Source organism: Poecilia latipinna, unplaced genomic scaffold, assembly GCF_001443285.1.
Source record: "Poecilia latipinna isolate Pla-1442-1.1 unplaced genomic scaffold, P_latipinna-1.0 Scaffold1614, whole genome shotgun sequence".
Lineage (NCBI taxonomy): Eukaryota > Metazoa > Chordata > Actinopteri > Cyprinodontiformes > Poeciliidae > Poecilia > Poecilia latipinna.
The window spans coordinates 26023-53952 of NW_015114230.1; the positions used below are offsets into that span (position 1 = coordinate 26023).

General features: G+C 38.6%; 1 protein-coding gene across 2 annotated transcripts in view; it reads right to left on the reverse strand.

Moving 5' to 3' along the window:
* LOC106964008 (heterogeneous nuclear ribonucleoprotein C-like) overlaps positions 1 to 26733 on the reverse strand; it is a 43545-nt gene extending 16812 nt beyond the window's left edge. The window contains exons 1-2 of one of the 2 annotated variants that reach the window (XM_015059224.1): positions 26649 to 26733; positions 19098 to 19173 (exon numbers count right to left, since the gene is read on the reverse strand). In XM_015059224.1, coding sequence (XP_014914710.1) covers positions 19098 to 19171 — 74 coding nt within the window. In that variant the 5' untranslated portion in view covers positions 19172 to 19173; positions 26649 to 26733. Of the gene's footprint in view, positions 1 to 19097; positions 19174 to 25130; positions 25330 to 26648 lie in introns of those variants that run through there. The other variant, XM_015059223.1, reaches the window with a different exon arrangement.
* Positions 26734 to 27930: the final 1197 nt, after the last annotated feature.

A 27930-nucleotide genomic window follows, 5' to 3' on the forward strand; every position in this document is an offset into this window, starting at 1 on the left:
TTGTGACAACAAAAGGTTTGTATGCTTTGTTCTTATCATCAATCCCCAGTATCTGGTAAGGTCCATTGGACATGAGTTAAAAATGTGTCTCCCATAATGCATCGCTACTTGTTTCCTGCTTTCCGAGGCCGTGGTGGATACTGAATCTAGTTACCGCGGCTCCTAAAGCACAGTGGTTTACATAATGTGGATGAGCAAAATTTCAGTTACATAAAAATGTATGGAAAGCATAATGCAGTACAACAATCAAGAAAGAGCACAACCCACACCTGCACAGAGAAACTGAAAACAGCATGAGCGGAGAGGAAAATTATATTATGTCTGAAAAACTATGCAAAGCCATTTTCCCCCTTGGCTTTAAAAGAAATTAGAAGAAAACTGGGAGTGTTGGTGGACTGACAATTAGTGGAGAGACGTAAAGAGAAAGAAGAGAGACTGTTGGATTTTGACCATGATCAAAATGAGAGCAGAGAGGCTTTGATGAGGGAGGAGAGGAAGATAGAGAGCGAGCTGGTAGCTTGTTTGCCCTCTCAGACACTCTCTAAGGACAGACTCTGAGCTAATCTCTGTCCGCTTCTGCTTTCATTTAATCACTGTCACTATTTGTCTCTCTGCTACACTCACACTCAGTATATTTCTCTTAACTGCTCTTGTTTCTTGTAAAAAATATATCAGAGTCTCCTTGCACAGCAAACTGCCCTTTAAACACACTTATATGCAATGAAACATGGATTGCAGCCATTTGTGCAGCTTTAATATTTAATTTGTCTTGATTGTTCAGGAATACTGATCTCTGAAAATGCATGCAGTATATGAAATACTTTTTACTGATTTTTTTGGACCTTTTAATGAAAATCTGTACTGCTTGTTCTGTTAGAAGTTATAATGACAAGCGAAAATAACTTCCACATGGATCCATTTTGCAGTGTTTGGTGCTTGTTGTGACCTTGTTTGCTGTACATTTGAGGCATAATATAATTTTCATTGCTATTCAAGGGATAATTTATTATAGTTACATCAGCAAAGATAGATGTAACCAATGTCTTAGCAACTGGTGGATTTTAAGTGTATGATATATATGTTTGGCTTTTTACACATTTGTACTTCTGTCAGTTTTGGTACTCCATAGAGATCAAAGTATTGTTGAGTATTTGAATTCTCCAGTCAAAGACAAAAATTAAATCCAACTTAGAATAAGTGTTGAAAGTTGCTATTCACAGACTGTTAGCAACTGACACATTGGGGTGTCAGCTGTGTCTGACGCTCCAATGGACATGTCAGCGAGTTGAGTTCATTGTGCTAAGTGTAACATTTGGTGGAAGGAGGATTATGGTGTGGCACTGTTCTTAAGGTTTTGGGTTCAGCCCTGGGTTTTTTTTTTTACCACTGAAAGGAAGTCCTAATGAATCAGCACAAGCAATCCTCCCAACTTTGTACGAACAGTTTGTTGAATGTCCCTTCCAGTTTCAACACGACTGTGCAACAATTCATAAGCATAGTTCATCAAAATATGGAAGAGTACCTGCTGAGGAAGTAGTTCACTGGCTTATACAGTCTGGATTTCAACCAGAGAGAACAACTTTGGGATGAATTTAAGTAGAAACTACAAGTCACATTCTTCTCATCCAACAACAGCGTCTGACCTCACAAATGCTCTTCTGGGAGAATGGTCAAAACCTCACAGACACGGGTCCAAACAGATGCAAGAGGTGGTTCATCTTAATATTTGACCTTATGGGTTAGCAATGGAATGTCACTCAAGTTTAAGTGTATGTGAAGCAAATATTTTGGCAATATGATTTCAACCAAAACATTTGGAATAAACTGAAAAAGCTTTGGACTGCAACTGAACAGAATCTACAGTTGCAAAAGGTTTGTTTGCCATAGGAATGGATTTTTTTTTACTTTTCTACATAAATGACTAGGTAAGTTAAATTGCTATGCAGATACAATTTGCTAAACCTATGACATTGTATTATATAACCATATGTACCATTTATACTACCAAAACTCTCTTACTTATATTACTACAATAAATATATAAACTAACACAGAAGTACCTACAGAAATAGACATGGTTTCACCTGAACAACTTTGATATTTCCAGGGAAACAACTTAAACATGCGGTGATTACACACTTTGCTGCTTCAATCAATGATACATATTGCAGTAGCCAATCAATAATCTGGTTCTACATATCTATTACTGCTTGGTCCACTAGCCTGCAGAGTAATGGCAAGCCAAGGAGCTCATAATTTAATTCCCAACAGGCATCAAGGTTAAATTACAACCTTGGAAAAATTTATTCACTCTGAGGAATGGCAGCAGGTTGGTAAAGGCGGTGTGTCAGACTGCACTCAGTCGTCCTCTCTTTACTAAACAGCTGACAGTCCTTCGGGTCTGATTGCAGAGTCACAATCGGAAAGAGGCACATTAGATTAGTTCATTGATAAAGAGGAGCTGCGGAGTGCTGCAGCAGCAGGAAGGCACCGAGCAGACCCCAGAAGGATGGCAAAGGCGGCGCATAAAAGACAGAACACTGCCGACAACAGAGAGGATGCAGGGTTTTTTTTTCCCCCCCGACATCTCCTATCACATCTATGCAGATGACATCCAGCTATATGCATCTTTTAAACCGCACCAGCTGGATAGGCTTTCCACCCTCGTCCGATGTTTATCTCGGATCAGTGACTCGCTCTCCAGCAATTTTCTGGTTTTAAGTTTCAACAAGGCACAGACCCTACAGCTCCTGGTCACCCACTTACTATAATCAATCAGATTGTTACTTCTTTTAGGCGGTAATCAAGTCCCATATAAAACATGTAGGAGTTACAGTTACACTTTCCATCTACGTAATCTCTTCCTCAGATTCAAATCAGACGATAGCAAGGAGTGGCTCTATGTTTATGGTGTTAAAACCCTCTCCTCTTAGAACAGCCTCATTTTCCTGTATTCAGTCGTAAATGAGTAGAATAATAGATTCTTCTGCATGACTTAGGACCATCTGCACAAAAAAATGTGTAACAAAATGAGCAAGCGGTGCATCTTTTTATTATTTCTCCACTTTGAAAACAGCTCTTTAATTAAAACCAGTCTCTGTGCATGTTGTATTTCTGTTTGAGACGGCCATCGTGCACCAACCAAGAAACTGTGAATTTACTGGTTCATCAAAAGCAGTCGATATGAAGAGGAGAAGTAATTGAAATTTCACAGATCACAATTTCTGGTGCCATTTAACAGCATAACATGAGATGATAAGTTACAGTCATCGTGGCTCAGTCTGCACCCTAGGAGAGTGCGCGGTGCCCAGACGTTCTCTAACAGGGTCCCCGTCACAACGCAGCTAAGCTGCCAAGTTAAAAGGTTACTGGAGGCAGCCGGGAATAAATAATACTCCCAGTCTTCAAAGTTCTTGCAAGTCCCTGTGTCATTGTCATGTCCTGAAATACTCTATTGTCCTGAAATTAGTGAAGTATTAAAAGCTAAAAGTAATTTTGGCTCAGCTGCATGAAGGGCAAAGCAGCACAGTTATACTAATTCAGTCATTTCCTTTCACCTTAATGTAAAGTAAAATAGAAAAGGAGGAATAGCCAAGGACAAAATGTGATTTTTGTCTTGAATAAAATTAGGAAATTAGAAGAGAAGGTGAGTGCTTAGGGACATCCAGTGCAAACAACATGCTGCCATTCAGAGATGTTCTCAGGAGAAGTATTTTTTGGTTTTCAGCTTTGATTGACAGGACTGACATTTGTTGAGTAAACTTCCGACTGGAGTCTGCAGTCCTCACTGGACAAAACTTTAACCTCAGCTAACATCAAGCCCTGCTCTGTCAATATGGTCTGTGTATCTTAGTCATTCCTGTTAAGACGGAGAGATCAGCAGTCAAATATCTGTCAAGTCTAAGCCTTCAGAAAAAGGAACCATTCAGTTAAAATAAGTTATAAGGATAATGGAATGATGCAAGACTAGTGAAGCATGATAAAATAAAGAAGCACCATAAAATTGTTCAGGGCATACACTTTACTTTTTAAAGATAATTATTGGGACTCCATTTTAATAAAATTGCTGTGGGTGGTTTGTGTTTTGGTCTGAAGTAATAAAAACACAGAGATGTAAAAAGTTAGAGATCTTTTTTCCTTCTTTTAGGAAATTGAGAACATTCGACGCTGCAGTTTTTCATTCATTGCTTTAGTATGAACTGCTGCAAATTTTCAGGGTTATAAATCAATGGGTGGTTCCAAAAGATGACACAATTGATTACACACACCTTTTAAAATTGATTAACTGCTTGTATTTCCCAAGCTTTTTATTTTTTCAGATGATCCATAGCCCAACACTTTTGTTCTTTTATACATCAACAATATTTTATAGATTTTTTTTTAGAGGCTTCATTAGTTCACGCCTTAACAGCATATTGGTATTGCAGTACAACCTCAGTTCAATCATAATTTAAACTGGGATTTTTATGCATGCTGTACACTCCTCTTGGCTTTTTCTGTTAGAAAATGACTGCCATGTTGTCCTCCAACAGAGTGAAGGGAAACCTATAGGCTAAGTGGTAGAAAGTAGATAATATATTGAGTCGTTTTGAACAGTGAGAGACAATTTTATGGCAGTATTTCTACCAGAACATTTTCTGGTAGAAATACTGAACTATTTTTAGTGGTTTCCTGGCTGGAGTCTGAACCGAAATGATATGTTAATGTTAAAAGACAAACATTAACTGCACACAAAAAAATTACTGATTTAAAATCAGAACACAGAACATATGTTTTTCTAATCCTTGCTAAAGAAGATAAGTGCTGATGCTAAAAATAATTCATGCAGTAAGTTCATAAGGGAGGAAGACAGCAAGACAGCAAGCTCCCTGTTTTGAACTGCCTGATTCACAATGACAATACGTCTCATCAGTGAAGTCTACAGAAAACCCAAACATTTGACTCAGTACTTTTTTTCTTAAATCTTACCACCCACTGGAACATAAACTGTCCATCATTACAGCTCTACAGAAATGAGGCGAACATGTCCGCACAAGGAACATAATCACATCAAAAAAGCCCTTCAAACAAGCGAATATCCTAAATTAAGCCATCCAAGATTTCAAGAAAATGCTAAACGCATTCCACTGAAAGATAAAAGAAGAACTATTTTGATAGAGTACCCGAGAAACTAAGAAAGATACTTACCAAACATAATATTGCATTGAATCTTAAACCTAAAAGCACTCTGACACAGAAACTGGTTGATACCGAGGATAAAACACCCAAACTTGAGCTCAGCAGTGCTTATGCAGTCCAGTGTAGCGAGGATTGTTTAGAAGATTGGAGAAACCAAACAGCAGCTACACAAATGAATGGTCCAATGCAGGAGAGCGAATCAGCCGTTCATTTACATATCCAACGTTCATTTGAGGACAGCAGCATGCACGTTTTGGACAGGGAAGACAGGTGATTAAGTGAGGGAATCACCTGTCATAAAAGTCGATAATATATTGAACCATTTTGAATAGTAATCACCTAAGTTAAAGACAAAAACCTTCACTAAATGGAAGAAGAGGCCTCAGATTTCATCTTTCTAACATCTAATCTGCAGCTCTGACTCGTCTCTACAGGAGATTTTTTTTGCCTTTTACACCTTGGGACATGTGACCATCATCTAAAAAAAGCCAGAGTTTCATCTAATAAAACCACTTTTTTTCTTTTATCTTTGTAATACGCCTCCAGAACTGTAGATTAACAGTCCACTTGTGTTTAACAGGACTGTTGCACTGGTGTAGACTATATTAATAGGTAAAGAATTTGCGTTTTGGATCCATTTTTCTTTCTGATTTGGGTGCATTAACTATGTTGCTTGGAGCCTGGTCTCAGTAGAATATTAACCCTGTCAGAAATACAACAAACCCAGAACCACAGACATAATTGTTAATCCAAAATGCTGATTCCTTTTTTTCTGCTTCCAACATATAAACTGGAAGTACTGATCACTTGTTTTACATACCCCACAACTTGACAGGCATGTTTTTTTTAAAGTGAGGTAATCACTATTATTAAACTCAGCTATCACTGTTTTCTCTTTTGTTTTGACAAATGCATCAGCAGTTATTCTGCTGTAATAACATTGTTAACTAGAAGGAATTATGGAGCCCCCTTGCACCAAGTGACTATATTTTTATATACTCAGATGCTCATTTTAACTCCCCCTCCGTCCCCCTGCTAACCCCCATTACCTCTCTGTGCTGACAGACAACTTTTGCAGTCCAAGCCACAGAAAAGTCTCTACTGCTGCCTCCCAAATGCTGACATACTCAAACACACCGCTCCCGTCCCCTTCCTCTGCCCTCCCCGAGTCGCTCACTGCTTTTTATTGCCTCTCCCTGGCCCCCGTTCTATCTTTGTGCCGCTCAGCAGCTTGCTGTGCCGTTAAAATGACCTCTGTTAGTTTGTCATGTGTTTCGGTCCCTGGTTGCGCTCTGTAAAGTCACTTTCAGCATCATTCTGGTGACCTGGGCAGTCATCGAAAGAGAGAGACAGCACTGCAGGGTTCGCATTCCCTCAGGAGCAAAATGAATGCACTTAGCATTGGACAGTAATGAAAGCAGTTCTTTTTTTTTTTTTTTTCAATTTTAGCAATTACGCACTTAGAAATATGTGAAATGCATTTTCCTATAGCTGCAATAAATGTGCAGAAATGTGGCTTTTTTAATTTTTATTTTGTGTCGTAAGATAGTAAAGTGGAGTGGCACAGGGTTAAAGCAGGCGACCCATGTATCATATTCCTCCGTTCTCTACGCGGCCGTCACAGGTTCGAATCCTGGCCTGTTAACTTTTGCTGCATGTCTTCCCCCTCCACTTTCCTGCCGATTTACTGTCAAATAAAGACGAGTAGAGCTTAAAAAATCCTTCAGGATAAAAACATCTTTCTTAAAGGACATTTTATTTTATAGTGCCTGCTCAGTATGAAGGATTGCTTCAAAATCAAAGAATAGATGCAATCAGGTGGGTTTCCTTAGACTTTTCTTTTTTCTTCCACCCGTTGCGTCAAACTTGACTGCACTGTTTTATAGCTGGGACTGAATTAGAATGTATTCAATAACATTTAAATCTGACTGTAAGATCAGTTTGAATGTTTCTGTATATTAGTCTTTGTTTTTTGAAAGACCCTAAGAAAACCGCTGTAAAATATTACCAACCAGATTTGTTGCCTGGGAGCAAAACGCTTTAAAAAAGAAGAAAGGGTTTGACTTTTTTTTTTAATGCACCCTGTTGTAAACTACAGTACCTTGACTCAATTTTTCTAAGTTTGAGACTCCACTGAAAGTCACTTTGGGACATCTGTTTATAAGTGTTGTTATTTTTACTGAGCCTGAAGTGGCAAGTTGCTCCCCTAAGCTGACTGAGTGTCTAAATGCAGGCTGGTATTGATCGACCGCCTTTCACACAGCCTCGCTGAGGACACATTAAATGCGTTATAAGTCATTAAGAGCTCCGGGCCTTGAATTTCACCCGTCTGGCTTAAAAATATATCGACGTATTATGCTCGGACAAAGTTTGTATTTTTCCAGGCGCCCTGTAGGTGTGTAAGAGCACCGGCATCTCTGCGCACCTCGCCCTCTCCTTACTGTGCTGAACACTGGGGAGCATGTGTCAGCGCACGGCTGGGCTGGGAACACGCAGAGACATTGAGTCTGTGTGTGTGTGTGTATAGGGAACAGGATCGTCCTCTTTCTGCCCCAGGGGGCTCAGAGCCCATTTCCTGTTGTGCGGTGTGATAAGTTTCCCTGTCAGATCCTCACAGCACCACTATATTTCTGATAAGCTCCACTGCTAGTTTTCCCGACCTCTGGCACAGAGATCAATTTGAGATTGATTCCGAATGCCCTGCTGGGCCGAGCTGGAAGATCAATTTGAGATGGATTGTTCACGCCAGGGGGGCAATGACACGCAGTGCAGTGCTCACTAGCTTTCTCTCCCTCGCTTTCTTCACCCCTCACGCTCCGTAGCTGCTGTTATTTCTATTCCATCTGCATTTTTCTCTCCTCTTTGCTGCTCTTTCGTTCAATTGTTTCACACTTGTCCTTCACTGTTCCTTTGGGTTGCACCCTGCTTATCACTCACCTTTCCACATTAATCCTCATTTATGCCTTCTGCACTCTGTTTCCCTCACTTTTGTCCTGGCAGCTGAGGGTAAGGAGTGAGGATGGTGATGACTTCATTAGCAGACGGACAGACCTGCACAGATAAGTCTGCACATGGCTGGGTGATGCTTTGAGCTTCAGCAGTGGTTGGGATGGAGGATGTTGGAAAACTTTTAATACCCAGAGAGTTTTTTTCCACTATGTCACATAAACTTCAGTGCAACCTACAAGATTTTAAAAAAAAAAGTCAACCTGTGTATAATTTAATCTCAGAATAAGTAAAAATCTGTGAAGATTTCATTTGTTTGTTAGAGAACAAACAGCAGCACCAAAAGGACCAAAGAACACATCCAGGCAGGTTCCAGGAAAAGTTGTGGAACAGTTCAAAGAAGGCTTGGATTAAAAAGCTTTAAACAACACATGGGGCATTGTCCAATCCATCATCTGGAAACTAAAGGATTATCCCACAACTGAAAACCTGCCAAAAAAACTGCTGTCCACATAAACTGATGGGCCTGAAAAGAAGACCTTTATTCAGGGAAGCAGCCAAGAGGCCCATGGTATCTCTGGAGGAGCTGCAAAGCCCCACTGGAAGGGAGAGTTAACGGGCATTGTGTTCTCCACAAGGCGGGGCGTTTTGGAGGGTAAAAAGGAGAAAGCCATTATAAAAAGAAAGCCATAAGAAGTCATGTTCCCATACATAAGGTCAGCTAAACATGTGGCGTATAAGGCGTATAGAATAGATGGTACAGTTAGGGTTGCCACCCGGGATGCGATTTGTTCCGTACTCTACAAATGTGGATGTGTAATAATAAAGTGGTCTCTCCGCAGTCTCTGTCTCTCTTCCCCCCCACCTTTAAATGTATAGGGGCTGGTCCCTTGGCAAACCTAGTCGAAGCACCCCGGATGAATGTCTAAAGCCACTTTGTTGACATAAAGAATGTCAACAAAACAGTCCGACTCCGGTCGGCGAGGAGAGCTTTCCGCGACTGGGCCGGGGAGTGGCCGGACGATGGTCACCCTTCTCCGTTCGCGCACAGGATGTTCCTGGAGAACGTGGTGCTAAATGACCTGCAGACGACCTGATCATAGACGGCTGGTAGGTAGATAGGTCAGTCAAACTTTATTAACGAACCAGCGTTCTGACAACTATCCCAGCATGCACTGCGTGCTTCTTCTTCTGCGGGCGAAAATGAAGTCGGCGGCTGCTTACCGTAGTTGCTAGACCTGTTGTGGCTCAATATTGGTCCATATATAAGGCGCACCGGATTATAAGGCGCACTGTTGGCTTTTGAGGAAATTGAAGGTTTTTAGGTGCGCCTTATAGTGTGGAAAATACGATAAGACAAATTCTTATGTTTACAATCTTTTTTTTTTAAAACGTGGCCTTTTACTTTCATTTCACAATAATGTGCTACATTATGTTAGTATGTCTTGTATGAAAAACATGGGAGTTTGTTGTCGTAGCGTAATAAAATATCTCATTTTTATTTTTTTCTCTGCAATTTATCTCCCTGTAACATCCTGTCTGCAGCCAGGATGTTCTGCCCACCGTCTCCTGCTCTCTCTTGTTTCCCACCGTCTCAGAGGCTTTGTCGGTGGCCCTGAAACTATCTGATGCACTTTCCTTCCTCCTCTGCGGGGATTGACCTTTTCCCCAGCAGTACATCCACCTCAGTCTGCACTGACCTTTACCTACAGTACGGCTCCAGTCACCTCTTAGGAATGGACTGCAAACAGCACATTGTCTGTGTATCCATGCAGAGAGAAAGCTGTCAGGGGACAGAGAGGGAGGCTGGACAGCAAAGTGAAAATGGCAGTTAGGCTGTAAAATTGATGTTAAAGTGGAAAGGGGAGGGAACAGCAGGCTTTGGTGCATAGTTAGTGGGCTGTTTTTGGCCACAGCGCAAGTGAGAACTGCCACCACGGTGGCACGCTTTGCCAGTGACGGTCTGTCACCCAGACTGCCAGTTAGTCATGCAGCTATGCACACATAATAAGAGTGACATGAGAGCAGAAGCTTAAGAGATAAAAATGCTGCACTCTTGATTGATTTGGCATTATCCAGGATGGATAGATGGTTTGGAGAGGCTATCTAAATCAAATCAATCAAATCCTTCTTACTGTAAGAGGCAAGAGGTCTTGTGCCACTTTTGCAAAAAAATGTTCCACCACAAACCTCCCATATGAATAATGCTTTCATACGTTTCTGCCGTCATTTTGTCAGATTAATTGTTTGATTACTGCATCTGAGTGTTTCCTTTTGCTTTCCTGGATTACACAAGTTTGTAACTGAAAGTGCAGATGGGTACAACCCAGCATTATCTGATTATAGATTATCAGACAGAGAAAATATCAGAGTAGCCAACTAAAAGATCAGTTAACACTCAGGTGCAAGAGTAATAAAACAGTCCAGAATACCACCAATCAGAGTTGTAGTGTCATCTTCCTCCACCAATCTGCCAAACAGTATGCTTTGTGTAAAGTCTAGCATGGAAACTGAAGAGTAAATCATTCATTTTGTCCAAGAGCTAATCAGTGTAACTGTAGCTGTTAAATGTGAAAGACACAGACAGCATCTGTCTGAGGATTGTGCTTGAGAACAAGGACAAGAGAAGAACGAATTTTCAAAGGAAGAGTCATAAAGCTGGAATACATACAATGTCATGGTTACAGTGGATCTACTGTCCAAACAGTAAAGCATGTTTGACAAATATAAGTTTAAACTACATCATTGCTCACAAAAAATGAAATGTGTCCTAATGAGAGAAAGCACATTGCAACAGTCCTTCAGGTATTACTAGGATGAACAAGGTAAAGAAATGGTAATAAAAACAATAGGCTGTCTACTGACACCTTGAAGATATTTCAAACAGGACATCAGGAGAACACAACTCTTGAAACAATAGTTGAGAATTTTCTTGAACAATCCTGTGTCCCACTTTGGCAGGAAATGGGTTTGCCTCTGATGGTGGAATACAAAATTGGCACTTAAGTCAAAACTTGAGTATTTGTTGATGATACCCATGTCGTTTAGAGATTTTAGTAGCTGATAGAACGTCTCACTGAATTAGTCTCTCGTTTTGAAACCCAAAATAAGAGGCTTTATGTCTAAATGTTGCTGCAGGGATGAAATGTTAAAATCAAGATATTAATATTTAAAGTAAATGCTTACAATAGTTGGAGAAGAGATTAAGGTACAATCTCATATGTTGTTTTGCAGCTGTTTTGACTGCCAGTCCAGGTGATGGGAGCAATCTGCATCTAGTTTTACATGAGATTGCAAAATGTTTGTTTTTTTAACAGCCGTTTTGCTTTTTGTTTTCCTCTGCACAAAATTGACACCAGCTTTCTGCAGGAGTTATTTTTGTGCATTCTCTGAATGAAGTAAAACACTCTTGTCTTTGAGAAAATATTTTGGGTTTATTACCAGTCACAATGTTATAATGGCAACATGATACAATTCAGAATCAATTGGCTTTTAAGTGAAACTGCCCTTACCGTTAGTGCATAGTGCTGTTATATGGTTTTCCACTCCTACGTTACATTTGAGCTGCAATGCTGGCCTGTTTGTGTCAAATCTGAGTGGAGTTATTGTCAGCCATAATATTTATATTCATACTGAAAGCACTAATATATCCGTCTCTTAGATAAAGAACTCTCTGTATAACATTTTTTTTCTTTTAGCCACTGTGCAAGCATAAGAAGACATGAAAGCTATTCTCAAAGTGAAATTAAATGGGAAGACGTCAATCCCCGTAAAGTCATAAAGCTGTGATGATCTGCCTTTTGTTTTTCATCTGTACAAAACACACCTAAGCTATTCGTGAAAGACATTTTGTCAATCATAACAGGATACCAACTCTTGCGTTCTGCAAGGAAAAGAAGGTCATGAAGTTTATTATGTCTCCATTCAGGGAGGCAACAGAATCCCAAATAAATCCATCTCCTTGACATTCCTGCTCATAAATAATGAACAACTTGCTCAATGTTACCACTGAAAGAATTCACACTATTGGTAGCCCATTTTTTCTTTCAACTTCTACCAGTTGTCTGTTTTTTGTAATTTCAAGAATTGAATTAATTTTAATCTGACTCCTACTTAGTTGTAATCACAAAACTGATCATGTTATTAATGATCATTATTGATAGGTTCAGATTTATTTCAAACCTAATGAAACAGATTCACAATATCAAGTCACGTCTTTGTATGTTACATTTCCTTTCTCCATATTTGATAAGCAGTAGATAGAATTGCGAACTTATATATTCCTGTCCAGTTACAATGTCAGTCAGCTGCTACTGAAATGTTAACAAAATTTACAATTTTAAAATAATATCTAAATCTTTCAAAACAAAAAAATAAATAAATAACATGATTAAACATGTTGATGTGCTAATAAAATGTTGCATGGTAAACCTCTGAACTGAAATGAAAGTAGATGGGATTTAGTTTGACTAGCAAGAGTCAAACTAAAGGAAGGAATTTGATCATAAAAGCCAATGAACTTCAGCTTTGCCCCTTGGTTTCCCACAGCATGTGGCGCATTTACAGATGACAGCCAACGGCGCTGCAGGCTGGATACACATATACAATCTGTCAGACCAAGTGTCAAATATTGCACAGAAAAAGAGATAAACAACAACCTTGTGTGATAAGTTTCTCATTACATCTTTCTGGTATACAATGTCTGTTTTTCATAGTGAAGAACATGGATGAAATTGAGAAACATGGCAATATCAGAAGAATAAAGTAAGAACAGGAAGATATTTTAACCTGAACAGGACAAAACCTCTTATAGACAAGTAGGACAAGGTTGAAGCTTTAATGGGAGCAATGTTAACAGTGACAGAGGTTTTAGTCATCTTATATTATCGGTTATTTGACCCCGACTCATAATTTTCAGGATGAAAAAAATTGTAAAGGCTTGGTTGTGAGAATTGTGGGTAGATTAACGTTTTCAGATGTATTCCTGTGAATAAAAAAACTTGTAATAAACACAAAATTCAATTGAACCACTGTTCTCTGATCATCCTTCTTAGATGTATAAGAAAAACCATCAGGCTGCTGCATTTATTCCATCCTATTTCCAGCACTTTGATGACTGTCCCTTCTCATAATTAGTGATAATGACTGATTATGGCAAATTAAGAGGTGGAAATGCACACACACTCTGCTTGATGGTCACACACCATCATCCCTGTGTGAATCCTTCCTTTCCCTTTGCACAGAGAGGTACAATTAAGCAGATAATGCAATTAGCGATGAGGTAAATTTGTCAGACTCTGATTAAAGCTATGACCAAACAAAAATAAAGTTCGCTTGTGTTATTTCTTCAACCAAAATGCTTGCTTTATTCTGAGAAGATACATTTAAGGTAAGAATACCAGGCTAAAAATGATGATCCTGTTTGCTTGGTTAGAAAGGAAATCTTAAGGAAAAGCAACATCTTTACCTACACAACGGCCTTATCAGACACTGAAGAACTTCTTCCTCAGGATGACATATGAACTAGTAAAAGCATTGTAAAATGCTTCTATATAATAATTTAAATATGAGTGGGTGGTATCAATACTTTAGTTCTCACTAGAGCACAAGTTTACTGTATTAAGAAACATTAGCATTTTACCCTCTAAGTATTTGGCATAAGCAAGTGTTAAGTTGGTTCAAAAATTGGACATAATGTAAAAATATTAGCAAACATTTATTGTTAAATTCTAATTAGACATTGTAAAGCTATTGTCTTCATTTATCAATATTATTTTCTCATGAACTATTAGGTAAGGTATTAGCAGTATTGTCTTGCTTGGACAACACAGAAGGTTATGGGTTTGAAAAAGTGCATGGACGTCTTGGAGTACATTGAACTTCTAAACAATAACAATAAACTTTATCTAAAGCCACTGGGAAATGCACTTGTTGTACTGCAGCCTAGTTGAAGAACTGTCCGAAGGTTTGAAAAGATCAAAATAAATCAGAAAAAGGTATATCAATTTGTTGAGTTTGTGGCAAAATCTATTAAAATACAAGATAAATGCCTTTAAAAAATTGGAGTTTTCTTATAAATAATATCAAAACCTCATCTTGTCCCGGTATCGCGTCTCATCTCGCCTTGTGAGTCTTAGGTATTGTTACACCCCTATCAAATAATAGTTGCTTGGTAATCAAGGTATTTTTGATAGCTTGGGCTGCACAGTGACGCAGTTGGTAGCACTGTTGTCTTGCAGCAAAAAGGTCCTGAGTTCGATTCCCAGCCCCGGGTCTTTCTGTATGGAGTTTGCATGTTCTCCCTGTGCATGGTGGGTTCTCTCCGGGTACTCCGGCTTCCTCCCACAGTCCAAATGCATGACTATTAGGTTAATTGGTCTCTCTAACTTCTCCTTAGTGAGAGTGTGCGTGTGGTTGTTTGTCCCGTCTGTCTCTGTGTTGCCCTGCGATGGACAGGCGACCCGTCCAGGGTGACCCCGCCTCTCGCCCGTTGACAGCTGGAGATAGGCACCAGTACCCTTCCCGACCCCAACGGGATAAGAGTGTAAAAAAAAATGCCTGGATGATTGTTAGCTTTAAATGTCAAACACTTATCGCTTTAACACATTTCTTGGGTTGAAAATCTTACCCTGAATGCCACGTTAAATCTGTAACCCAGCCCTGTAGGGTCAAATGAACCCAGACCAGGATTTTCTTTTACCATCTACATTATGTAAAGAAATAAAGAATAAAAGAAAAACAATCCCAGTTTATGGGTTAGCTATTAGCGTAAACACCCTTTAAGACCCTGTGTGTGGCACCTGAGCCTCTTAATGAAGGCCACAAAGAGCAGTGGGCTTCTATAGTTGTTCACCAGAGCATAAAGAAGCAGCAACGCAGTAGCATCTGTGTCTGGGTGGGGAAATGCTTGCCACTCTCTCCACACAGCTGGGGTTTACTGAGTTAAAGGACACCTGTGTCTGTCGGAAAGTAATAATAAATGATAACACCCATGTGTTGTCATGGCCGCTCTACAGGAAACAGCCTGAGGGGAGACATGTGAGGGTAAAAAAGATGAAGGCAATGGAAAGAAGGCATGTACCTTTCCTCCATGGAAGGCTGCCACCATTAAACATGACATAATTTGTTCATACACAATATGAAAAGATTTTACTGGGCTGGCCATCTGAGTTTAAAAATGTAATCATGTAAAAACAAATCAAACTCTCTAGTAATTAAATCCGTTCAGAAATGCTGTAAACCTGCATGGAGTCGGCAAGCAGATAACGGGACTTTAGTGTCTTATGGAGGAGGTTGAGTTTTTTTTGTTTCCTGAATTATCTGGGCCGCAGGCAGAAGTGTTTGTTGGCCGACTCTGTGAGGATGGAGAGAGGCGGGAGCAGACGGGGCTCTACGCTGCCAGCCTCACGGCGCGGGGGGTTTTAGTCTGGACAGAGAAATTTTTGGTAGCTGTCTCCACATGATTTACATTTGTGTCTGTGGCTGTGTTGTAGTTTCTGGCTCTGGAAAATTGATCATGTACCCTAAACTGGAATAAGACACATTTGACTTATCTATTTATTTGGAATTGAAATCACATTTTGGTTTGGTGGTGGAGACTGACTTCTTTTGTACAATAAAGTCATATTTATGCTGTTTTCTATCCACATGTGACTAGAGGCAGTAAGACAGGATATTGGATTTGCAATATTTGTGTGTGTTTGCTAAATACAGAAGAGACAGCCATAAACCTTTGCAAAGACTATAAAGGGATAAAGAGGAGCAGGACTCAATGATTTGCATCATCTTCACATATTTCAATAAAAAACCTGGATTGAAATTCAGAAACGGCTGAGCAAATATGAAAGTGTCTTCAGACTGTTTCAAAAACAAGCAGAAAAAAAAGCTTCTTTATAGCTCCAAATCAAACCCCAAAAAACATTAAATAAGAGCAATCTATCCAGCACTGCATTCCACGGTGTTCACAAATAATGTTAAAATGTGGTGCTGAAAGCAAAGAAAGCAATGTTAAGAGGAAGTGAGTTACCGAAGAGTGGACTCAAGGATTCCTTCACAAAGTCGACAAAAGAAGAAAAACATTTTCAAGGAACAAGGCACAGTTTGTGAACTGTTCGATTCCAGTCGAGCAGTTCACAAATCTGAGGTGAAAACTATTTCTTTTTCATTCAAGTTTTCCTTTGGATAATTTCACAGAGCACTATTGATAGTAATACTGTAAATATGATATATAAATATTATATAAATGATCTATCTCTTTCTATTCAAGTCACTTCAAATCTAGGTTATCCACCAGGTTTATCTCCCTGACATAACACACTGACACTGGACATATTACTTTGCTGTGTTAGGATTCATATATAATATATTGTGTCCCCAGGTTGCCCCTGTCCGTGTGCAGAATATCTTTAATCCAGTTCTCTCTCTCTTTCTCCTCGTCTCTCTCTGACCTTAACCTCAAACATTATTCGCACTGTCCCCCTTGTTGTTTTTTTTAGCAGCATGCATCATTGCATTAATGAGGTTAGTCATACAGAACCACACACATGCATGCTCACAAAGAAAAACACCTGAGGTCTCACCACTGATACAGCTTGATATCGCCCATGTGATATTTTATGGGGATGATAAAAGGAGCCTGTCAAGTCTGATAACAAATGGAAAACAAACAGTCTTAAACAGCACCAGCAGGTCTGTGAGGCTTTTCACATTCACACTTTCACACCATGAGTGTGGTGTTAACATTTCACATAGTAAATGCTTACACACATCTCAGTGGATTTAAGATATGCGTCATCTTTTTACTGGCTTCCCTTCCAATTTCATAACAATTTTATGATTTTATTGATTTTGAAACAAGTACCTAAAGAATCTGGCCTGTGCTAAATTTGTCATATCTTGTCACCATCCACACACAGGTCACAGCATTCTGATTAGGCCACTACTTTGGTTTCAATGCTGCTACATCCAGCTAGAAGCAGAATGTTGATCAGGCATTTGCCTCATCAGTTTACCTTAAAAGCAGCTAAGTGGCTAATTAAAAGGAGCTAAGCAGCTATTAATTAAATCATAATTCAGTTCACTCAATTATGAGCTACTTGAGTTTTGCTTCTTGTGCCAGCTGTTCTTTTCATATGAGAGCTTTTTTCATATGGACTTTTTCACCTTCATTCATAATGTCATGTGTGGCAGAGAGCTAACGTCACACATCACCCTGAACAAGCCACTACCACTGCAAAACGTGATGGTGGCATCATCATTGTGTGGGGATCCTTCTGTTCAGTGGGAACACAAAACCTGAACAGAGTTGATGTGAAGATGGATGATAAATAAATGTGGGTCAGTCCCGGTAGAAACGTTGTTAGAGGCTGCAGAAGACTTGAAAATTCCTCTTCACAAATTGTCTGTGATTAATGTAACTGTACTTTAACTATTTTGCAAGGATGAATGGACACTAGGGTTGGGCGATATGGACTTTACGTTTTACCACGATATTTTGTGGTACTATTATGATACTGATAAAAGTGGCCATAACTTTAGGTACGACTGTGACTGCCTCACACAGCAGTCCCATCTCCACAAAGAATTATTGCTCTCAAAAAAGTATTAATATGCTTCTTTAGGACACCAATCACATAACGAAGTGTGATTTGTATCACTTGCACATAGTCACTGCAGTTAATAATATTTTAAAATTTATTGATATTTATTGATGTTCTCAATTACAAAAGAAAACGGAAAAGCTAAAAATCCTAACACTGCGGATAATTTTTATTTTTTTTAAACATTAATTGGAAGTTATCGTGACAACGATAAATCAAAAGTATTTATCATAAGAAATTTATCACAATAAATGATAAATGATATGACAATTGCCCATCCCCCGTGCACTTTAGGTGTTAATTTTCTCACGCTTATGCCAGTGTGCAACATCTATCACAAAATTTCCAAAACAAAAACATACATGCCAAGATAGGAAGCAGAGCAACAGCAGCTAAAGAAAAAAAAAACAGTGCTGCTGTTTCTCCCCAGACAGCTGTAGCTTGTTCTTTCATTGACTTCCTTTACCATTTTATGGAAGTAATTAACCTTTTTAGCACACAGTCAAAGTGCAATGACTTCAGGATCAGGGCACATCTTGCCAAACAAACAAACAAAATAGAACAAAATAAAAAAACTCAGTTGTTGTTTTGGCTTCTTGAGCAAAAAGCTACAGGTATGTACCACAAACTGGGTCTTTAATAATCTCACATTAGGAAGCACTTCCAAAAATTTGGAAGGCAGTGTTTGCATGTGGATGACAGTTGAGTGAAGAATGGTTTACTTTGCAAAAAAGAAAAGAAAAACATTCAATGTGGCTTCTTTAGGGGCTTTTAGGAACTCAACGAATATGAGAAATAAGAAACAGCATATGGACTTCCAGAAAACACACCAGACAAAAAACACAAATGAGGCCAGTAGCAGAACACGAGTCAATAAATGAGAATCTACTCCAGCTTGAGACTGATGCTGCAGACACTGAAACCAGTAGTATCTTTATGTTTTGTTCTTGTTAGAAAGTATAAACAAACTCAATAAGCCAATGCAAAGTCATCTCTCTCCTGCGCCCTACCCTCTAATTCGAAGCACAGAGCGCGCCTAGCTCCACAGTGCTGCATTGACCTGCCGGCAATAGACAGCAATCAGCTCCAATGACACGTGTGCGTTGCATCAACAAATAATTTAAAACACTGACTGATGGAAACCGCACCTCTGGCACAAATCAATAGACGCTTAAACACACAGCAGGTATGAAGCTAATAACGAATAATGCTGCATTTATTGGAAAGCTGAGATGCAGCAGAGTTGCAGATAAAGGGCTGCAGCAAATAACACATCATTATCTTTGAGAGTGTGAGGGAATTAGAGTGTCTGCACAAGTCTGCGTGTGTGTGTGTGTGTGTGTGTGTGTGTGTGAATAGGTGGCTCATACTCACCCATAAGTGGTGTTGCTGGCCCTCTTACTAGCTGCCCTGGAGCGACTCGACTTCAGCTCTCCACTCATGCTCATGTCTGCATGAAAGAGCAACCAATTAACTTTGTGCTGATGGAGTCAAGAGCAACAAAGCTAATAAACAAAGTGGACAAAACAAACAACAGGAGGAATGTTCAGATTAACGAGAAAGAATTCATTCTGCACCAAGTTGGTTTTATCTGCACAGGAAAGGACTTGTTCCATTGTACTTGTGGTCTCAATTCAGCATTGACTGGTTTCTGGTGTCTGTCTTTCTTTCCCTTTTTCTTTCTTTCTTTCTTTCTTTCCTTTTTTCTTTGGCTCCCCATTAGTTGCAGTTCCCTGCATCTACTCTTCCTGGGGTCCAAACATTCAACATAAACAACTGAAGATACATAATATACATAGGTCACATAACAAATAAAAAATTAACTACAAAAATAAACAAATACAAATACAATAGATGCCACAGATCAAAACAGATGAGACAGAAATTTTAAAAAGAGTTAGTTTTGAAACAGCTAATATTTGATTTCTATGATGCTGTGTGATCAGAGTATTCTCAGGCTATATGGAGCCAACAGTGCGGGATTATCTTACACTTAATACTGATGTTCATCAAGGCTCATTGCACACATAGGACTCTAGGCACAAATAGGTTTCCACTAACGACCAGGCAATAATTTTTCGATATAAAATTGAAGGTGCTGCTGTGATTACCTTATTCAAATTGCATTAAGATGACCTTTTTTCCCAAAATTACACATTTTATCACTAGTAGGCACAACATCTGAAATGGCTCTAAATTGAAAATCAACTTAGTTTTCATACATCATTGCAAAGTGATGAAATGTATTATTGCAACACAAAATTGTCTGGATGAACCACACACTAACGTTCCACTATAAATTACTTTTTGGTATTTTTTCTTGATAAAATCAGGGAGGTTATTATGCATAAAAGCTTAAATAAAAAAATAAAATGAACAAATATTTAGTTAATAAAGCTCTGCAAATGTAAAAGGAAAATAAATTCCATAAAGTCTTTTGAGCGCCATTTTTTTATTTTTTGCAAAGGCCCATTTTTGTCACAAGGTTCCTTGGTGGAACTTTTTTCTGGGGTGGATTATGGTCACAAAAATACAGTCATTGTGCCATAATGCAGTAAAGGTTACCGTTAACAAGCTTAAAAAATACAAAGCAAAATGATATTCCGTAAAATATCTACAACTAACGTAGCTCCCTCTAATCATCTCTAATTATATTAGTTTTAAATTAAAAAAAAATGTTAACATAAAATTCATAATCAACGTTATAAAATAGAAGAAGCAATAATTAAAGTGTTGTAAATTTAAGTTTAAAGTTGTGTAATTGATAGTGTTATAGTTTTACTGCGGGTCGTTGTACTGAGTCTCAAATTCTCCTGCTGCTCTATTTTTGTCTATAGTTTGCAAGGTGACTTCAAACATCAGCCACCATACGGCTTTGTTTCCACCATCCTTCCTGCATACATATCTTTACATGTGTTCTCACCAGACAATTAATCATAGATCACCTTGATTACAGTGTCTGCCAACAGTTCAGTGTTTGCACTGTGGTTTTGGGTGTTGATTTGCCCAAAGAGAGGCATAAAAAGGCAGAAAGGCAAAGGGGGGGGGGAAATGAAGAAGGAGTCCGGCTTGACACGGACAGATGGGTGTTGAATGGAGTGTGACTGGGCCAGCTGCACATACACTCACACAGTATGACTGTCAAATGGCTGGGAGCTACAATTAATTAAGTATGGGTCTGAATGTGTGAAAGGAAAATTAGACATGTGTACGCGCCTTTGCCTCCGACAGTTTGTGGCCCAACAGCGACCTGTTGGAGAGCTTCTCTGCAGCCGGCAGTTTCTCTGCTGGTGGGCAGCTTGCCCCCACTGCAGACAGCTAAACTATGTCCTCTTCAAGGACCAGACACTCAAGCACATCCTTCTGGTTAGTTAAAAATACTGTTCAAAGAACAAATATTTGAAATATGGTCAAATACACGAGGACAAAAATCCAAAATATCTGAGCAATCAAAACAAACATAAACCTGCATATTTTAACTCTGTGTATTTCATCCTGCACAGGAAAATCACCTTCCTCCAAAAATCAGGCTTGGAAAACAAAACTTTCTGATGTTTTATGATGCATTTACTTAGAAACGTGAAGACGGTGTGATTGACTGCATGATGAAGCCATTAAACAGGATAAGATACCAGGATGCTGTAGAGAACAGTTGTCTCTCTCAACGGGAGCAAAACCTCAGGTGGTAATCAGCGTGCCTATTCGTAAACATAATCCTGCATGCCATAATTAGCATCACCAGAGCAGACTTCACATATAAGACACACAGACAGACAGACACACATATAAGTTGTTTTTCCCCAGATTTATGTTGGTGACACAGGGATAAATAAGCTAAATGGTCTTTGCCTCTTTTATTGCAAATCAAATAAAGAGACAGCACAAAAGATGTAATTCTGTCAGTGGATGTTATGTGCGTTGCCTCGTTTTTATTAATGAACTTACAGTCTACACTAAATTCTCACTATTTCTAGTGTGTGTTGATTTAAAGAAGAATTAAAAGGAAGATAGCAGGGATCGACTGATGTTTTTACAGAAAACATACCAAGTACATGTTGACAAAGTGGAGAGGAAAAGAGAAAAAAAAATGCACTTTTTTTGGCCCTTTAATTCTGAGGGTAACAGAGTAAACAAAGAAACAGAAAACGTATAAATCATGAAATGTATTGATCGCATAGTTTATGTCTGGAAGATCAATAAAATTGCTTTCTATAATAAAAATGGCACAACCTTAGAGCTCCATCAAAACCTTATAATCCTACACATGGATTTTATGGTTGGATTTAACGTTCCAAAAGAAAATCTTCCTTTTGATGACGATGATAGTTATTCATGGCCCTGATCAAAAGTGTTTGTACTTTTTCACCTTTGCTTCAGTACAACCACAGACTTCAGCATATTTTTTTATACAGTAGTGGATTACTATGAAGTGGAGGGGAAAGGAAAGACATTTGTCAAATAAAAATCTGAAAAAGTACACCGTGCATATGTTTTCAGCCTCTTACCTCTAATACCCTGAAATAAAGTTGAGTTCAACCACTTGCCTTCAAAAGTCCAACTGGTAAACGGCTTGTGCTTACATAGTGTTTTATCAAGTCAGTAGACTCCAAAGCACTTCACACTTTGGAGCACGATTGATTCATTCATGTACACATTGGTGGTGAGCAATATTCCAGCCTCAATTGCTTATTGCTCAACATAAATGTGTTTTTATTAAAAAACACATTCCTTCTGTATTAAAATTGCCACTTTCAATATCCTATTGTCAGTATACTAGTTTGTGGCTTTAACGTGTCAAAATGTAAAAACTCCAGGAAGTAGTGATCACTATGGCAGGTCATAAGAACTTTGTAAAATAGGTCACCAACAACTTCAGGGCAATGCTTTGGTGATAATATTTTAGAAACAGAGATAAAACTGACATAACTATAATCTGATGTTTAAGTTTAGTTGATAAAACTGGATTAAATGACACACAGAGGTCACATTCAATCAGCCATAATGAATTATAAATCCTCTGCTACAGTTTACAGCCTGTCACTTTGCTTTATGGCAGGCCTGGAGCCAGACTGATCCCTCATGCAGGCACAAAGTCAAAGCTGACCTAATCTTACTGGAAACAAAATCTAAACATTTTTGCTGAGATTTTTCTTATTCAAAATCTCAGCAGTTTCTCCAAAAGACAGTCACCAAGCAGCTAAATTCTCCACCACTCTCATAAATTATTATTAAAGCAAGCTGCTAAATGTATGTAGAAATCTGGAACTTGAAGTTGGACATTTTTTGGAGGAGGGATAATGTTCCAGTCAGATAAAAAAGTTTGTAGCTTCACTCACTCATTCCTATTTCTGACATTTTTAAGCAGCAACTAAAATCCCATCTTAAATTCTCTATCAATTTAATTTAGTTCAACTTTGATGTCATTTCAGCAGATATTTCACATGTTTGAGAATATGACAGCTACTCAGATAATTGAAAATAAAATATATTTAAAAAAGCAGTACTTCTGTTTAATCCACATCTCTTCAAAAACCCACATCCAAGTCAATTAGTTGACTTGGTACATTTATTATCAAGTGGTTTTAGTTAATGCCCATTGAGATCCTTTTAACTTTTTGTCTGCCTGTTCTCTAGAGCTGCTGAATCGTGCTTAGGATTGAGGCGAGGATGAAGACACCCCCAGCAGAATCTCAACAAGAAGCGGTGTACCCCTATGGACAGGTCACCAGTCTATTACTGGGCCAACAAACACAAGACAAACAAGCAGGCACACACACCTACACACTAACACCTCAGGATGGCTTGGAGCTGCCAATTAGCCTAACATCGTTGGTTCTGGACAACAGATGTATGCCTGATACCAGGAGAGAACCCCAGCATTCACATGAAGGACATTCAGACTCTTTACAGAAAGGTCCTACTGGCATGTGAAACGCCAACCCATATGACTCACCATCAGAACCACTCTTTGAATCAATCACTTTTTGTCATTTTGGTGTTTTTTCATGTTCTTCTGCATTTTTTCATGGACTTTTAAGATCTGATTCCAAGTATTGCTCATTTTCTTGATCCGAACAACATGTAATTACAAATAGAGAAGTCCAAAGTGTTCTCTGATATGTTTAAATGTAGATGACGATATGTTTAAATGATTGTGCAAAACCCTTATTTTCTTTTTTGCATGTATTTTACTCCACCAATATGTTAATTTAATCGGTTCATCAACATATTGTGTTATTTTGTTGTTGTTGTTGTTGTAACAATACAGTGTGCTGTTTTGGAGATTATAGAAGCAAGACTATAGTTTGTTTATTGTTTGCAACTGCTGCAAAGTCGATCTATTATTCTGTAGTCTGGTTGTCTACATTTAAACATGGTTTCACAGCATTCACGCTTCTTGCTGACTTGAGCTACTCCATATCCTCTTGCAATGCTACGGACCTGATCAGGCTTTGCGTCAAGAGCCAGCTATAAAAAATTAAGTTTCCATACTCATGGCTTTGCAGTGCATCTACAGGCAGTAATGTCAATATGTGGCATTCATCTGAGACAAAAGAAAGATAGAGAAAAGATAAAGAAGGTTTATGTGTCATGTGGAGGAAAAAGCTGTCAGATTTAGAGAAATAGAAACAAAAACATTAATATTGTGCAGGATATCCAGAGGTGTTCAATGTTGAGCTATGCCACCAACGCTCATCTCGAAAAATATCTGATACAGCCAAATATGAATCTCTGTTTCACTGTTAAGTCTGTCAGACTGCACTGAACTTGCCTCAACCTTCTGAACCCCCCCCCAAAAAAAACAGCTTTTGTGAGAAGACTGTGGTGTCTGCATTCGCTTCAAAGTAAGTAGAGCTGCTGCTCCTGCATGCCGGGGGAAAGTAATCTTACTAAGGGTTGATTTTAAGGGTGACATTCACTTTACAGCAGAACAACAGACAAAAATGCAGGTTTGTTCCTTCACTAAAGAGTGGGGGCATGACAAAATTAGGCTGACAGAGGTTTTGATCCCACAAGTCTTCACAGTCTGAGACCAGGATCTGACCTTGGTAGTGTTAGAAATAGTTACACTTCAACTATTTCTCACCCATGATGTAAAGTAAAGGAACATAAAACAACTGTCTCAGTGCAAAATAAGTTAAGCAAGGCTTTATATTTTACTAGCAGATTTCTCCAAAATTAATCTGTCTGTGCGTGTTCTGAACATGCAACAAGAATAATAAAAATAAAAAGAATAATCATAAGGCAGAAATATTTTAAGAAGAAATAACAGGGGTAACAAAAACTACAAGCTAAATGGACTACAGTGCTGAGGGAGACGTAGAGAAAATTTCAAAAAGCACACCGCACCATGCAAACATTCACTAACGCATGCACAGAGATAAAGAGGTCTGACTGCATACTCACATCTTGGACTGAACAGGGTCATATCAGGGAAGCAAAGCAAGGAAAAGCAGAGTGGAGGAACAAGCCAATTTCTTTGCTTCCGTCTCGAAACTCTTCTTATGTTTTAGCTGTTGGTGTGTGTGTGTGTCTGTGCGTGTGTTTGTGATCAAGATACTGTTTGGCTGGCTGCTGTGGTACTACCGAGTCAGTGACAAACCAGACAGAGAAGCTCCAGTGGGTTGTACCAAATGTCATCATGTGGCAGGGGTGGACAGTGGTGCACTGGGCTGCTCCATAAAAGAAACAGGGAAGAGGTTTGGATGAGGGTGCAGCTGGTTCCCTCTCTGCAACAAGACCTCAGTTTTTAGTAATTCCAGTCTGGCGAAGAGGACGCTGCAGCCGCATGGGTGACTATGTGTGTATCTCAATGGAGCGTCTGGTTAAAACTCTAAAAAAGCATCTAACGTTCTTATTTGTTTGTAAATTAGGGATTAACTAAGCACATCTTTATAAATTTAGCAGAAAAAGTGGTTTATTTCTAGTATCATAATGTCAGATAAAAGCCAATGAACTATTCATCAAAACAGACACTAATCAGTTATTTTTTCAAAAATAATTATACAAGATTCCCTTTTTTTTTAACATGCATCACATTGTCTATGCTCATTTTAGGTGTGCTGATCTAGTCCTACTCTTTAGGATGTTTAATCTTTATTTCTCCTGAGGAAGGGCTTTCATGTAGGTTTAATTAGCTTTTTTTAAACAGCCAACCCAGGGCAATGGCTGGCTGCAAGCCAAACCTTAATCTTAGTCAACTCTAAAAAAAGATTATTACCTCTTTTCACACCACACTTAACCCAGAAACAATTACATTATTAAACTGTTAACCCCTCAGTAACCGACTTCTCAGAGAAGTGAGACGCAGCTGAATTTCATGGGAGTCGTCAGATAGCGTGGAAAATGTAAGAAAATAGGGTGATCTGGTTATATGATTAAATAAAGAGCTGCATGCAGCCCAAAATGTTCAGCTTTGGTGTCATCAGAGCATTTTCTTCCACCAAAATTAGAAATAAGTTTGTTTTTATTCTTCATTTCTTATTCTCTAATAGATTTTTAGTTTACATTTACAGTACTTTTGGCAGTATTTAGTTTTTCAGTTACATTTTAAAAATAAATGTAATAGGATAAATAACATACATCAAAGCATTTCTGATTCTGGATCCAATTTTTTTTTGCAAGAAGGAAAACTTGAAAAAACCTAGAAAGATAGTTGTATGTTTTAAAGACGATGTTTGCATTTTAAATATTTTGGCAGAGTTATAACTTAATGCAAACGAAATGCATCACTTTAACCATGTGTCTTTGTTTAGGCCTGTGAAAATGTGGAATTTGAGTTGATAGCTGAATGAAAACCATCAGGAAACACTGGCTAGGCTATATATTGAGTAGCTCCATGTTTGGCTAGTTAGCCGTGCTGCTACGCTACACTCTTCTAAACAACTAAGGCAACAAGTAATTTTCTCACATTAGGATCAGTACCTCTGCTCCAGCCACGTTTTCCTTCGCCTTCTTTTCTTTATTTTTTCTTCATTTGGCAACAGACCAGGGAGTTTGGGACGTTTCAACATGATGACTTTTGACGTTACTTGCGTTACAAAACTCACCCACCCAGAGCACAACTGCCTGAACAGCGCGTGGGGAGAGGTGCAGTGCAGGAACAAACCAACTAGTAGAGAAGGAGGGGGGACTTAAGCAGAGTATTATTATTTGTAGATATAATATTTAATATTTTTTGCTATGCAGATAAATTAGTTAAGATTTTTTTAAATTATTAAATTGTATTATTACGTGTTAACTTAAAAAAATAATAAAAGGTTTTTTCTTTTCTTCTCTGTTTTTATGGCGCTCCCCAAACTCCTGGCGATCTTAGCATTTGCCTATACTGTCTAAGAATGGACACTGTCTGTGCCGTGTCCACTTTTGGTCGTGAAACTACAGCTTGTGGTTTTCATTTCGCTATAGCTTCTTCTTTTAAGTCTTCAGTAAGGTCAGAGTCATATTTATAGTTGTTTCATCCACAGATTCTCTACTTGAGACTTGGATTTCAGTTTCAAATGGTCACATGCCAGTTTAAGCGGACATCCGGGTCTTGGTAAGTTTTTAGCCATGTTATTCTTTCCACTTTCAGGTGAAGAATAAACAACTTCACCTGTTTATTGGTGAATTTTATCCCAAGCTTTGGGATAAAATTATCCCAAATGCTTGGGGATAAGCTTTGGGATAATTTTATAACATGGCTATCCTTGCTTTAACTTTCTTCACAACTCTTTTCTGACCGGCCTGCTGTGGTTCCTGTTTGTTCTCTAATGCTCTCTTACAAACTTTAGATGCCTTTATAGAACAGCTGAATTTAAAAGGAGATTTTATGACAGGTCAGTGGGCTTTATTTATTAACCACGTGACTTCCGCAGATAGTTTGTTAGACTGGGTTTTATTTATAGGCATATTAGACTAAAGGGAGTAAATAAAACAGAGTATCTGATTCAGAGCTATTTAAAACCAGTATAATTACAGACACAATGAAAGATTTGGAAAAAATGGTTTGTTTCTGACAGGGCATTAGAAATCTGAATATAATAAAATGGACAGTCTTTGGACAGTGTAATTCTTCCTGAGCTGACTTTTAAAAATTCACAGCACGCTTTTCAGATTTTTTATTAGTAAAGTAATAGTATTGAAAGTATAAAATTTGATCCACTTCATAATAATTTGCGTCTTCATGTTTGTCTACATACCCAATATATAATTTACCTTTCCTAGA